The sequence below is a fragment of the Crinia signifera genome, chromosome 19 (assembly GCF_055691185.1).
Source record: "Crinia signifera chromosome 19, ASM5569118v1, whole genome shotgun sequence".
In the NCBI taxonomy this organism is placed as follows: domain Eukaryota; kingdom Metazoa; phylum Chordata; class Amphibia; order Anura; family Myobatrachidae; genus Crinia; species Crinia signifera.
Genome location: NC_139226.1, coordinates 17,631,609 through 17,646,610, shown reverse-complemented (window position 1 = coordinate 17,646,610; position 15,002 = coordinate 17,631,609). Strand labels below are relative to the sequence as shown.

The following is a 15,002-nucleotide window of genomic DNA, read 5'->3' as shown; positions in this document are numbered from 1 at the left end:
ATAGATTAAGTGCATTTTAGGGTTACTGCACTGTGCTCTGAATACGCGGTCAATGTCGTCTGATATGTTTGGAGAGGGCTGATTTAGTGACAGCCTTTACTCCTTATTGCCAACTCGACACATAAGGTTAGCACCGGGTCTCTTAAATGGTTAAATACAGTATTATTCATTGACAAAATTATCAAAGTGCACACAAAACAATTATACAAGCACACAGCAGAAGCCGACGCGTGCTTCGCTGTGAAGCTTTAAAAGGCTAAAGATATAAATATACTGTATGCGTTATTATTTATCTTCCTTTATATGCTGAATAGGATAAACCTGCACTAATTCCGCCCATTTCTGGAAGCGAATGAACCCAATATAGGGAATCATATAACATAAGTGAATGTAATTTAATGCATCATCAATTATATACTGCAACTGTGAACATAGCTCTAACATGTTAATATTGGCACAGCTAACTAAAATACCTGTAAACAGAAGTGACTCTGGGCACAGAGCCAACAGTTAACATCATTCTAAACAAAAGCTACAATGTATAACCCTCATCTAGTGAGAGGGATACACTGAATACATGTAACTTAATCTGAACTTTGAGAGACAGTAAAATTCATTAAAAAGTTATAGGCAGACCATCTCGACATAGGAAAGGCCCAATATAGGTCTATTATACAAAGCGCTGCTCTTACCATGGATGGGGTCACATGGGGACATATACTATGTCACACATTGGGAGGATACCCCCTGCCCTCTTTTCTTACTGAAATATTAACTTCTATAACCAAAACTAACTGTTGATCTATGGAGGTGGGTGAGCTGTAACAAATGGTGATATAAGCTGTACAGCCTCCTGATAACTGCCCGTCACTCCCCTCACTGGCCTTCTATGCGCTATGTTACAATGTAGGGATAAAGTAATGTCTGCATACATATGGTGCCCATTTATTAAGGATCGCATATATAATGCGATATGGGCGGAATATTATCGCCCAGGATCGCATTGTAATATACGATTCTATCGCGTGGATGTATCACCCTGCACACGCTCAGCCAGGGGTCTGCACATGTGTGGTCAGCACTGACCCATTGCCGACCCTGCCCTGGCAGTAGTGTAGCCTGGGGACCCGAAGCGATGGTATGTGCGTTATTTATAAGCAGCGCTTCTACTTTCAGCAACTGGTGCGGGCATTATATATAAACAGTGCTACTACTGTTGCCAACTGTTGACATTTTATATATATATATATATATATATATATATATATATATATATATATATATATATATATATTATATATTTGGCTACATCTGTCACTCAAAGTGTGTCTGAAGCTGTAACGCTGGGTGCAGCCTCTGACTTACATGACAGAGAACCAGCCCCGTGAGCCCACAATCATAGGAGGGACACAATGCTCTGCTCCGGCACTTTCCTTTTAATGTGTGATTGCCATCTCCTGTGTTGAAGCACCTTTCCTATCAATTAACCTGTTCAACACAGATGGAGGTAATCATACATTAGGAAGAAAGTCCGGGGGCAGAGCATTGTGTCCCTCCTGGCATAGGTCATGTTGGGAGGTATGCACAGTGCCAGACACCCTCTGCCTCCCCATGTTACCCAGCAAAGACACAGCTACTCACCAGACACACCAGGTGAGGGCCCCCCGCCATCCCCCCTCCCGCGATTCGTGGGGCCCCGTATATGAAATACATGCAGACAAATTAAGTCAGCAGTTTATTCATAAGGGTTATGGTACTGAGATGGTCGCCAAGGCAAGAGAAAGAGGTTCCCAACTCATAGAACAAAGGGAACAAGGGGTCAGTATGACCCGGGAGACACAGAAAGATCTTGGGGTGTGTTTCGTCACCAAATTTACTGGCCAGTCCAAAGAAATAGAAAGAATTTTTAAAAAACACTGGCCGGTATTGAGAAATTACCCTATAATCAGTAAACACGTCAGAGAAAGGCCGACATTTATATACCCATTTTTGGACTTTTTATCGTATTTTATTGGAGTGTTGGTGTATGCAATAAAGTGTATAACTTTACCAACTGGATTGGATATCGGTGATTCCTGGTGTGCACGGAACCTATTCCAAAAGAAACCTTTTGATGAACATAGGGCTTTGACCCTTGGATGAGTCCTATCCTATTAGTAGTCACAAGTGTGGGAGTGTGGAATTGATGCCCTGCAGATATCTTGTGAAAATCAAAGAAACCCTGATGTGCATATAGGGCACTGATTACAGGTCAGTTGACAGTGTCCTATCCTGAACATCAGGACGCAGAGATTGAATATACTGCGAAAAGAAAGAAAACAGGAAGATACAGCGCCTAAGATTGCCCATTGTGTTTGCTATATTTTGTTCAAGATCTTAGGAGTCTTGGGGTGAATCTGGGGCTGCAGTATCTGGAGCGCGGTCATTATTCTATAATTTTGTTGTACAGTACTATAAATGTATATAACAATCTGCATGCTGTGTAGTATAACTGTACATTAATATACCTTCTATAAGTCATGTATTACATTATGTCTTCTCCCGTATGCTGTATACAGGATCTGCTGCACCCCAGACACAGTACTATAAATGTATATAACACTCTGCATGCCATGTAGTATAACCGTACATTAATATACCTTCTATATGTCATGAATTACATTATGTCTTCTCTCATATGCTGTATACAGGATCTGCTATATCCGAACAGTACTTTAGAACCTGCGAACCAGCAAATCTGTGTGATGTAACTGGAAGTTGGACCTATAACGGTGGCACAATCCTAACGGGAACTTCATGTTGTAAAACCGATAACTGCAACCAAACTCTTCCTTCATGTAAGTGTCTACAGGGTATTCTGGGGTACATGTAGTAGCCTGCAACCTGAGGGCATCAATGAACTCAACCCCTCGCATGCTACGAGGGGATTCGGTTGTCACGGTAGGGCGGTTCGATTGGTGTGGCGGCAATTGGCATTTACATACTCGCTATGCGGTCTGAATCAGGCCCGTAATGAATTGGATTATAAGAGTAGCATGGGATACATATGGTTGACCAGCAGCCAGGATGCCATCGGTCAAAATTCCGGGGCTGGCATCCCGAAGGTGTGAAACCCGACAAGCCTACTTACTTCCTTACAACAGTCACATACAGTAAACAGACTGGGCTGGGGCACAATAATAGAGGAGGGGACCCACGTGTTGTCTCTGTATGGGACCAGAGGTGTAATTACCAGAGACAATGGAGGTTCCAGCCTCCGGGCTCCATGCACTAAAAGGGCACCTGCAATTACAGCAGCATCTGTGTGGTTTACAGCAGTATCCAACTGTGACCACTGCTCTTACATTACAGCTCTGTGGAGCACCTAAGGCTGTTGCAGAGTTGGTTGGCTCTGTTCCAGGAGCCCTGCTAACACCTGGAATAAGGGATTGGATGGCTCCTGCCTACTACCACTCAGCCTGTACTGCCACAAGTGGCGGTGTCTGCACCACTGTTGGTGGACTGTGAGATGGGACCCACAGGTGAATGCTGATTCTGCACAATGCAGACAGCTGAGTCTCTGTACGTGGTGTGCGTTTTATATACAGTACTTATTTGTTTTCCATTATTGGGGGGCACCAAACTTCAAATTGTCCCCAGGCAACTCAAATGAACTTATGCCTCTGCGGGCCCCCTCCTCAAAAGCCACCAGCTTAGTAGACCAATAGCACTAGGGTCACTAGGAGCAGGGCTGCCATCAGAATCCGTGGGGCCCGGGACTGACAAAATAGTCAGGGCCCCCCAGTGTTAAGGGCCATACACACTACAGCGATCCCGCTGTCGGCGGCATCGGCAAGTGAATACACCATTGCCAATGCCGCACATGAGTGGGGAGACAGCGGAAGGGGTATACCAGTGATGCATGTATCTAGACTACAAGCCACAAAGCATTTATAATTAGCCTAGTTATCTATGTCTTCATTCATGGTGAATAAAGAACTGCAGTCAGAACAGTTCCGTAATAATCCATTAAGCGAAATCAAATGTACATAATAGACAGTGTCACTTGAGTTGTTACAGAAAACTCGCAAGCTGGTTCCCAAAATATATTGAACTATTTCAGCTTAGTGTACAGAGGCAATATATACTAGCCCAACTCCTATACATGGCAAGTGACATGTTCTCCCCCCCCTCCCCCCCATACTGGGCTCAGCAGTGGCATCTATGGGCGCAGCACCACAGAAGGCTGGAAGGAGACACTGCTGTATCTCACGCAGCTGCCACATGTACACATGGGATCCCCCCAGCCAGGGCGGTGACAGTGCGGGGACCGGCAGCAGCGGCTCTGTGTGCCCAGGCTCGGCCCAACACTATGAAATAACCATAGGCCGAAACGAGCGGGGACATGTGGGAGATGTGAGCAGCAGCCTAATAGCGGCCCGGGACCCCTCTCACCTCCTCCGTTGCCTGAAACTCATCCATCTCCTCTGCAGCGTCCACACAGCCTGTTCCCCGGGCGCCGGCTACTCATCCTCATCCGACTGGCTACGCGCTCAGTACATCACTTTGCAGCGCCTGTCCCAAGGTGGGGGGGATGGGGCTTTCCCCAGACAGATGCTGCAGGCTCTTACTGTCTAGATAGCAGGACAGCCACGGCCCGCTGCAGGTGCCGGCGGCCGGGCTCAGCAGTTTGTAAAGGGGGTGCTGCCTGGTGGCCATGCATGCTGCGGTGACAGAGGTGCCCAGGCCCTACCCTCTGTCAGAGTGGTGTGGTCCGGGACTCAAGTACCCCCAGACCCCCCCTGTCGGCGGCCGTGACTAGGAGACCCTATCGCTTTACTAGAGTCTAGTGTGCATTCTACGGTCTCGGGGGACTGACCATTGTCCCAGTGATCTGTGCAACTGGTTTTAGTGAACACACAATAATCTATTATAGCTACAAAATAAGGCGAGACCATGTATTTACCGTGTTTCCCCGATAATAAGACCTACATTGACAATAAGCCATACCCTTGGTTCTGCGAACTAGTCCAAAATTAGCCCTACCCCGAAAATAAGCCTTATTGGAATCCCCATTACCTGAGTCTGTGCATTAAATTCAATGCCCCCAGGTCCACCCCCACTATCCCCCTCACCACCGCACTGCATGAGGGATGCTGCTGCAGTACTGTATCAGCCCTGGTACCGCTGAAGCCTCCCGCTCCCAGTACCAGGGATGGGGGCATGGTGGCTATAAAAGCAGGACTGGGGGCATGGTGGCTATAAAAGCAGGACTGGGGGCATGGTGGCTATAAAAGAAGGACTGGGGGCATGGTGGCTATAAAAGCAGGACTGGGGGCATGGTGGCTATAAAAGCAGGACTGGGGGCATGGTGGCTATAAAAGCAGGACTGGGGGCATGGTGGCTATAAAGGCAGGACTGGGGGCATGGTGGCTATAAAAGCAGATGGAGGCATGGTGGCTATAAAAGCAGGACTGGGGGCATGGTGGCTATAAATGCAGGACTGTAGGCATGGTGGCTATAAAAGCAGGACTGTGGGCATGGTGGCTATAAAAGCAGGACTGGGGGCATGGTGGCTATATAAGCAGGACTGGGGGCATGGTGGCTATAAAAGCAGGACTGGGGGCATGGTGGCTATATAAGCAGGACTGTGGGCATGGTGGCTATATAAGCAGGACTGTGGGCATTTTGGCTATAAAAGCAGGACTGGGCGTGGTTAATTAAAATAAGCCCTACCCCAAAAATAAGCCCTGTGGTGTTTTTTTCTCTACAAAAAAAATAATACAGTGTTATTATCGGGGAAACACGGTAATATACTGTGTGTATGCTCTTGTGTGTTTCTCAACCACTGTGCCGTGGTACACTTGTGTGCCTTGAGCTGTTCTCAAGTCTAGCACCAGATCTAGAGATGTCCACACCAGTTCACAGACACCACCAGTTCAACTGTTATTTACTGGTCTCTTGCTTTCCTGTGAGGGCCAATGTATTTTATGTTTGTTAATGGTGGGCAGGGGTGAATCCAGGAGAAAATAACAGGGGAGCACCATGACAGGAGTAGGTTTGGGATTGGGGGTGTTAGCGGTGCCAGTGTACATGCTAAGAGAGTGGTGAGAGAGGAGGAGAGCAGAGAGAGGGCGAGAATGGGATAAAAAATAGGTTCTGGTGTTTAAAGTACACATACCCACCTTGGCATCAAAGAGAAGAATGTAGTTGTGTGTGCGCTTAAGCTGCGCTCTGGGAAAGGGGGTGTGGCCACTCAAAAGGGGTGTGTGTGGTGTACCATGCCATATACCACTTCTACACATTATGCAACAAAATACTAGACCCCATTATACTTGCCCCTTACACATGATGCCAAATGGAATGAGCTGAAATTCATATAATGCCACACGGATTGAGCCAAATTTCCCATAATGCCACACGGATTGTGCCAAAATTCACATAATGCCACACGTATTAAGCCAAAATTCACAATATGCTTCATAAACAGGGAAATGTGCGCCAAAAGCACACATTAAAAATTTACACCATATAATGCCTATTAAAAATGATGCTACATAAGTGCTGCTTACCTACATGCTCATTGCCAGGGGCTCCATGCTCGTTGCTATGTGGGATTATATGCTCATTTCCAAGAGGGAACAGTGGTCGAAGTGGGGCGGTATACGGGGGTATGCCATACCGCCACTTTAATCTTAAGATAAAAAAAAAAACTTTTTTTCCCCCTCAGGATGCTCTCTGATCACTCAGCAGCACATATTGTGCTTTTGTAATACTCCTGTACAACGGGGCAGTCTGGCAGGGGACGTTGATGGACAGGGGGGTGTCCGAAGGTGCGCACTATATTCACTCTTTAATTTTCCATACCCCCACTTCAAAATTTCCATACCCCCACTTCAAAATTTCCACTTCGACCACTGAGAGGGAATACATGTTCGCGGAAACTGGTGGACAGCCACCGCCGGGCAGAAGTGACAGCCATTGACAGCCAGGCAGAGAGCGGGGAGCTGCCTGGCTGTATTCAGGGCACTGCATGTCGTGGCTATTTGAAGTAATACCCCTTTCAACAGAAAATGCAGGGTCATTCCCGGGGGAATACAGTCATTCGGTCTACCGTATGTTGGTGGACAATCATTTGGTCGACACCATTAGGTCAACATGGTTCTAGGTTGACATGGTTCTAGGTTGACATGGTTCTAGGTTGACATGGGTTTAGGTCGTCCGGTCATTAGTTCGACACAAGCATTAGGTCTACAGTGTCTAGGTCAACAGTCAAAAGATCGACCTGGGTTTTTGACTGTTTTTTGAGCCGACATGTGCCTACAGGCGGTATTTCATGCCCTACCATCCACTAGGGCATGGTGGGAGAATAAAATAGTGTGCCAAATGCAGCGAGTCACCGTACCCGAAGCATCGTGAGCGAAGCGAGGGGATGCGTTGCACTTCAAACTGTGTCCTTCCCAGGTTGGCCCCTTTTACACCACCCTAGTCCCTACATTTTCTTCTGGTGTAAGGGGGAGAGAAAACCACCCCCCTCTCTCCCACCTTTAACCGGCCATATAATTTAACCTTCTATATCTTCAGAACCAACTGATCCATTTACATGAGACCAGTATCATATTGAAGAACTTTTGAGTGAGCTTCAAATTATTTTGGTTCTGTGAAACTGGGCTGTTTGGTTCCAGAGAAATCTGTCTTCAAAGAACATGAACAGCCATGAAATTACATTTCAGAAATTAAAAAAATGGTTTATTCGCAATACAGTATCTCCGGAATCAATTGACCCATATGGACCAGCCTGGTATCAGATTGAAGGCCCAGTGATTTAGGTTCTAATGTGATAAACCCTGAGCTTCTGTGATGTTGGGGGGGGGGGGACTTGCAGCCACCGGAACCGGCAGGGGGTTGGAATTACGGGGTCCCATGTTATCCTATGGGAAAAATGTTCCAGCTGTGCCGGAGGTATCTCCGGTTCCCAGGGGCAAACAATGCGGGGCCAGGCTTGTTGGAAAGCCCCGGTCCTCAGCTACAAAATTAGTTATGTCAGAAAGGACAGGGGGGGGGGGGGAGGCACATGCCCATATGCCCCCCACCCCTGAATCTCTCACAGCCTGATTGTTTTTCTTTCATATGGGGACTAATATTTTCTTATGGTGTGCCTTGGCAAGTTTAAAATTGTGTTTGGTGTGCCGCAAGTTGTAAAAGGTTACAAGTGGATACAATATAACAATCCTTATTGTTAGGTAATATTTTTTATGATAACAATGTACATTCATTCATTACAATTTATAATATTTTTTTAAAGTGCCAACCCAGAACTCACAGCCGAATAACGTGGTATGTAACACATGTACATCGGACACGACCACTTGCTCCTCCGGAGAAACTATTGCCTGTACCGGAGCAGAGACTCAGTGCGGTATTTTGACACAAGTATTCACAGGTAAGATTGCTAGTACTATTTTGAGTATTTTTGCTGCATATTAAGTTGAGAACCTGGAAGACCACTATCATCAGCAGTATCTTGGCTCCAGAGGTCCTCATTCCTACTCTACTATTGGTCAATTCCACACACAACAGCCATCCAATCACCTTTTATTAAGACACTTAACTGAGTGGTCTTTAGTCACTTTTCCAGTGTCAGTCATGGGACTGTGACAGGTTCTGGTAGAACTGATATCTCTGGGACTATGTTTTTTTTTTTTATTCTGGCACCTTGTTTAGAAGTAAAAATAGAAGAACTGGGGTAGGATATAATGATGTCCGAGCTTACCAGCCGTGCGAGGAGCCAGATGAACTCAAACGTTTTTTCATTGAACACTCATCTGCAAGGCATGGTTTTGCCATGCAAGTGATTGCCCTTTTAAAAGAAAGGTCTGAGTTCTGCCAGCATCTAACACGGCCCACGAACTCGAGCGTCATTACATCCAGCCAGTGGCGTCAGTTCACCCCAGTTGCCCGGAGGCAAGACACATGTTGGTGCTACGCCCGACCATATATCTATCTATATATACACACACACACACATATATCCCATATACAGTATGTGTATGTATGTGTGTGTGTGTGTGTGTGTATATATATATATATATATATATATATATATATATATATATATATATATATATATATATATATATGGAACAATGATGCAGCACTCCAGCCTTGTGAAAATGGTGGTTTTTAATAAGATTAGCTCTCAGCTACGTTTCAACATTTACATGTTGTCTTCAGGCTAACATACAGGTAAGTGAATCAGGTTTAAATAGCAATATGTGCTGTGTGAGGCGGGAGTCAAGCCCACGCCCAGCCCCACAGTCTCCACGAAGTGATGTCATCACCCCTCAACGCCGTATCACGGTACAGTGCTAGGGGATACCAGTTAAACAAACTGACCAAAAATGGCGCTCTGCATAGCGCAATGCACAATACGGTGATACAAAAAATACATGTTATAGAAAAATACATCAAAAAAGTCACACGAACAAACAAACATACATCAAGCTTGAGGCATAATGATACTGTAAGCATAGCTAACTAAGTACGGCAATGACAACTAGAATCGGCAATCTTATTCAATCTAGCTCATATAGTTTCAAATAATATGGCCGCTCCTATAGTGCAGCCGCTACACCACTGAATATCATGTCATATCAAATACCTATAATAACGCATTGAGTCCTATAGATTCATTTAGGCCCTTCGGGCTGACAGTATTCAATTTCATAATCCAGAAGGTTTCTTGTTGTAAAAGTCGTTTTCCCCGATCCCCGCCCCTCATGGACGCCGGTACATGGTCAATCATCCTATAGCGAATGGATGACACCCCATGTCGGGCATCCAAGAAGTGGCGGGCACTTTTTTAGAAGATAATGCATTTTTAATTGCCGACCTGTGGGCTGCCATACGTTCTTTGAACTCTCGTTCGGTTTTACCGATGTATGACAGCCCACAGGGGCATTCAATTTTATATACAGTGAATCTTGTGTTGCAATTTAACGAGTGCCTGATAGAAAACGGGCGGCCCGTTATCTATCAGGCACTCGTTAAATTGCAACACAAGATTCACTGTATATCAAATTGTATGTGGAGACTGTGGGACTGGGCGTGGGCTTGACTCCCGCCTCACACAGCACATATTGCTATTTAAACCTGATTCACTTACCTGTATGTTAGCCTGAAGACAACATGTAAATGTTGAAACGTAGCTGAGAGCTAATCTTATTAAAAACCACCATTTTCACAAGGCTGGAGTGCTGCATCATTGTTCCATGTATATGCTGTTCCAGTAGTGGATGCGGGCACCCGCCGAGGTTTTGTTCACACAGCGTCGGAGTGCCGGACATAAGTGTTTGATATATATATATATATATATATATATATATATATATATATATATATATATATATATATATATATATATATATATATATATATATATATATATATATATATATATATATATATAAGAATAGAGGTGCGCTGTATTATAGTACCACTTAGTAGCTATGTATATACAACGAACCAAGATAATAGGTAAAAACAAATTAACATTTTATTGAGGGTTTTCCAGCATGTAAGAATTCATCCACACGTTCAAGTTCTTTAAAAGTGCCACATATAGTGTAAATCCACGGCCCTGCGTGTTTCGTCCTTTAGGACTTCATCAGGGGCAATGAATAAATCCAATGGTAGTGTGTCTTCTACACAGTACATGAATGGAGGTGTATCATCTAGTTTAATATAGGGATGAACTGGTGGTAATTAGTGCAATAATTGTAGATAATTATTTGTAAATATAAATATTCTAGCCTCTCACTGGCTCTCTGAGAACCTGTGATTCCCAGTTTGTCTCTCATTGGGGGTTATTTTAGTCCATTCTTTCTGACAAAATCCTTCTTAGATGGACAAAACCATGTGCACTGCAGGGGGGGGCAGGTGTTACTTGTGCAGAGAGAATTAGATTTGGGTGGGGTTTTACTTCAAAGTGAGATCTACAGTATATTGCAGTGTAAAATCATGCACTCAGTATTTTCCCTGCACAGAAACAAAATTACTCACCCAAATCTAATTCTCTCTGCACATGTTACATCTGCCCCCCTGCAGTGCACATGGTTTTGTCCATCTAAGAAGGATTTTGTCAGAAAGAATGGACCAAAATAAGGCCCATTGAGAGGATACATTATTTATATTGTGGATAGAAGAGTGTTACACCCAGCACTGTTACTATCCTGATATTCATCTGTCATTTGAGTATACCTGCCGGAGCTTTGATTGATCATTTGTTAAATAGGAGGTCCAAATAATTATCTACAATTATAGCAGTAGATTACTGCACTAATTACCACCAGTCCATCAATAAAAACCCTCAATAAAATGTTCATTTGTTTTTACTATTATCTTGGTTCGTTGTATATACATAGCTACTAAGTGGTACTATAATACAGCGCACATCTATTCCTTTTAGTCTATTTTTTTCTGTTTGTGCCTTTATTAACAACAAGGCACTATACAGGTGCAGCTCTCTGAAGCGCATTATTAGGGCCACAATACCTCTCTCTCTCTCTATGTATGTATGTATGTATGTATGTATGTATGTAAATATATATATAGATATATAGATAGATAGATAGATAGATAGATAGATAGATAGATAGATAGATTAGACACACATAGTTAGAGCCATGTAACTGTCCCGCAAAAGGTTGGTGTCCTACTTACACCACCACCACCCTGCTGGTCACTCATCTCCTGCCCGGCTCCTTGCTGACTGTTGACACTACTGGCCTCACACTGCAGCGTCTCCAGCCCAGCTCCCGGCTCCTCGCACTGCCGCAGCAGCATGAATGTCACTCAGTCCTCCCGCACTGGCTGCAGAGTCTCCCACCGGCCGGCCGCCCCAACTCGTCACTGTTGGCTGGCTCACTCAGAGCAGTGAGTACAGCGCACGTCAGCGGGACAGAGGGAGCAGCGGCGGGGGTGGCGGGGGGGGGGGGAGGCTGGCTCTCATACACGCCACTGCTGGAGTCCACTGGGAGCCCCATGCTGCATACAATGAAGGCCAGCACCAGGCTCTAAATGCAGGAGTGTGAGTGGAATGGAGCCAGTGCCCCCTTTAAGGCTGGAGCCCGGCGGCAGATGACTCCATTGCCTCTGGGAGTTCTGCTACTGCATCCGGCCCCTGGTCTCATTAATTTGGCAACAGTGTAAAACCTGAAAAGTCTTCATTTGTTTAAATATCTGTGTGATTTACTGTAAGAGACAATGTATTAAATAATAGGGATATGGTCATTTGGTCACTAGCAAGTTAGACAGTCATTAGGTCAACAACATTAAGTCGACATGCATTTAGGTCGACATGTGTCTATGTCGACATGCAAGAACGTCGACATGAGTCTTGGTCAACAGGGTTATTATTTCGACATGGTCAATAGGTCGACATGGGTTAGGTCGACAGTCAAAAGGTCGACATGGTGTTTTTCACAATTTTAAAATAGTGTACCAATCGAAGTGAGGCACCGAGCCCGAAGCATGGCGCGCGGACACGGTGCACTTTAACCTGTGTCCATGTCGACATTTTGGACAAAAACAATGAAAAAAAAAACATGTCGACCTAATGACCACTGTCAACCTACCCATGTCAAACTAGACTCATGTTGACCTTCCTGCACGTTGACCTAGACACATGTCGACCTAAATGTATGTCGACCTAATGACTGTCTAACAACTTCGCTGGTGACCAACTGATCCGCACACAAATACAATTATCAATGAAAGGAGCTGTGGAAATAACAGCACTCTCTCTTTTCCAAACAGGAGCAATAACACATACTGCTACCACCCGCGGCTGCACCACCCCAAGCTTCTGCAACTCAATTGGGACCAAAAATGCTTCTATAAATGGACTGAATACTGCTATGACCACTTACTGCACTGGGACCGGAGTTTCTTTTACAAGTGGACCACATATTCTGACCACACTGGCTTTCCTGTTGACCAAATTACTATTTTAGATGAACTGCAAAAAGAAGACAAAACACAAAATGCCATCATACAAAAACACACAATGTCCCCCAGTATATCATCTATGTACATGTAATTACATGTTAGTGCTTATAACAATGTTACAGGTGAGTCCTCCATAACCATCATCATCATCTTGGCTACTGTACTGATCGCTCCTAGACAGCTATTATCAGAACTAAATTATAACAGGCTGGATGGGTAATACTGCAGCAATGAAACCCACAGCATGGGGTCAACATACCTTCCATAGTATCCATCCGCCTGTTCAGCACTGGGAGGAGTTTCCTAGGTAAATAGGGCATTCAAAAAAAATTTGGAGCCCCAATCAGAACTTGGTCTGCCCTTAACTGGAGCACTTGTTCTCCTCCATACAGCACTTAGGATCCCCTGAGCAGGAGCACTTGGTCTCTTCCATACAGCACTTAGGATCCCCTGAGCAGAAGCACTTGGTCTCTTCCATACAGCACTTAGGATCCCCTGAGCAGAAGCACTTGGTCTCTTCCATACAGCACTTAGGATCCCCTGAGCAGAAGCACTTGGTCTCTTCCATACAGCACTTAGGATCCCCTGAGCAGGAGCACTTGGTCTTCCCCGAGCAGGCACATTTGGTCTTCCCCAAACAGGAGCACTTGCTCTTCCCGAGCAGAAGCACTTTGTTGCCCCCAAGAAGGATCACTTGCTCACCCCCCCAGCAAGAGCACTTGGTCTCCCCCATGCAGGAGCACTATGTCTGCCCTGAGCAGGAGCACTTTGTCTCCTTCATACAGCACTTAGGCTTCCCATCTTAGCTCCTCTAAGCAGGAGCACTTGGTCTTCCGGTACAGGAGGATGCAGTCTTCACAGCAGGAGCACTTGGTCACCCCCAAGCAGGAGCACTTGGTCTCCCCTGAGCAGGATCCCTTTGTCACTCCACCAGGAAGGGCACTTGGTCTCCCCCAAGCAGGATCCCTTGGTCAACCCCCCAGCAAGGGCACTTGGTCTCCCCCGAGCACTAGACGCAGGACCTCCTGCTCCCCAGTAATACATATCCAGGGAAATCCAAGGAATACAGTCACTAGAGAGATACAACATTAAGGTTGACATACATTGGGTTGACCACTGAAGGTAGACAGGTCTTAGGTCAACACAGACCAAATGTCAACATGCTTAAGGTCAACAGATCAAAAGGTTGACTCAAGTATTAGGTTGACATTGGGAAGGTCGACAGCCAAAACCTCAACATGGGTTTTTCATGCTTTTTTTGAGCCGACAGGTGCTGACAGGTGGTATTTCATGCTCTACCATCCATTAGGGTGTGGAGGGAAAATATAATAGTGTGCTGAGGGTAGTGAGACACCGTGCCTGAATCATGGTGAGTGCAGCGAGCAATGCCAGGGGACACGGTGCACTGAAATAGTGTCCATGTCGACTACTGTATGTCAACATTTTGGACAGAAAAGTGAAAAACCCATGTTGACCTTAAGGGATGCGGTCAATTTCCCGGCGGTCGGAATCCCGGTGGTCAAAATCCTGACGCCGAAATCCCGACCGCCGAAATCCCAAAACTTTCTCCCTCCGTGGGTGTCCACGACACCCATAGAGGGAAAATAAATTAGCGTGACGAGCACAGCGAGCCCGCAAAGGGGGGGGGGGGGGGGGGGTGTGATCCACGTCCCCCTCTTGTTGGGATTTTGGCGGTCGGGATTCCGGCGTCTGACTTTTGACCGCCGGGATTCCAACCGCTGGGATTCCATACTGAGTCCGACCTTAAGACTGTCGACCTTCCCAATTTCAACCTTATTCTTGTGTACATTTTTTGACCCTGTTGACCTTAGGCATGTTCACCTTTTGTCTGTGCCAACCTAAAGTCTGTCGACCCAATGTATGTCGTCTTTAATTTGGTCGACCCAATGACCCAGACCTGAAATCCAGCCGCTCATACCTTATTACAAGCCACACACAGTTATACCCAGTTTATTTACCATCATCCTAATTCACTCCCATTCACTACCTAAATA

General features: G+C 45.5%; 1 protein-coding gene across 2 annotated transcripts in view; it reads left to right on the top strand.

Moving 5' to 3' along the window:
- The window catches only part of LOC146041713 (uncharacterized), a 114,615-nt gene extending 99,991 nt beyond the window's left edge, over positions 1 to 14,624 (top strand). For both annotated transcript variants that reach the window (XM_083161626.1, XM_083161625.1), the window contains exons 3-5: positions 2,691 to 2,837; positions 8,285 to 8,422; positions 12,796 to 14,624. In XM_083161626.1, the coding sequence (XP_083017752.1) occupies positions 2,691 to 2,837; positions 8,285 to 8,422; positions 12,796 to 12,992 (482 nt within the window). In that variant the 3' untranslated portion in view covers positions 12,993 to 14,624. The remainder of the gene's footprint in view (positions 1 to 2,690; positions 2,838 to 8,284; positions 8,423 to 12,795) is intronic.
- Positions 14,625 to 15,002: the final 378 nt, after the last annotated feature.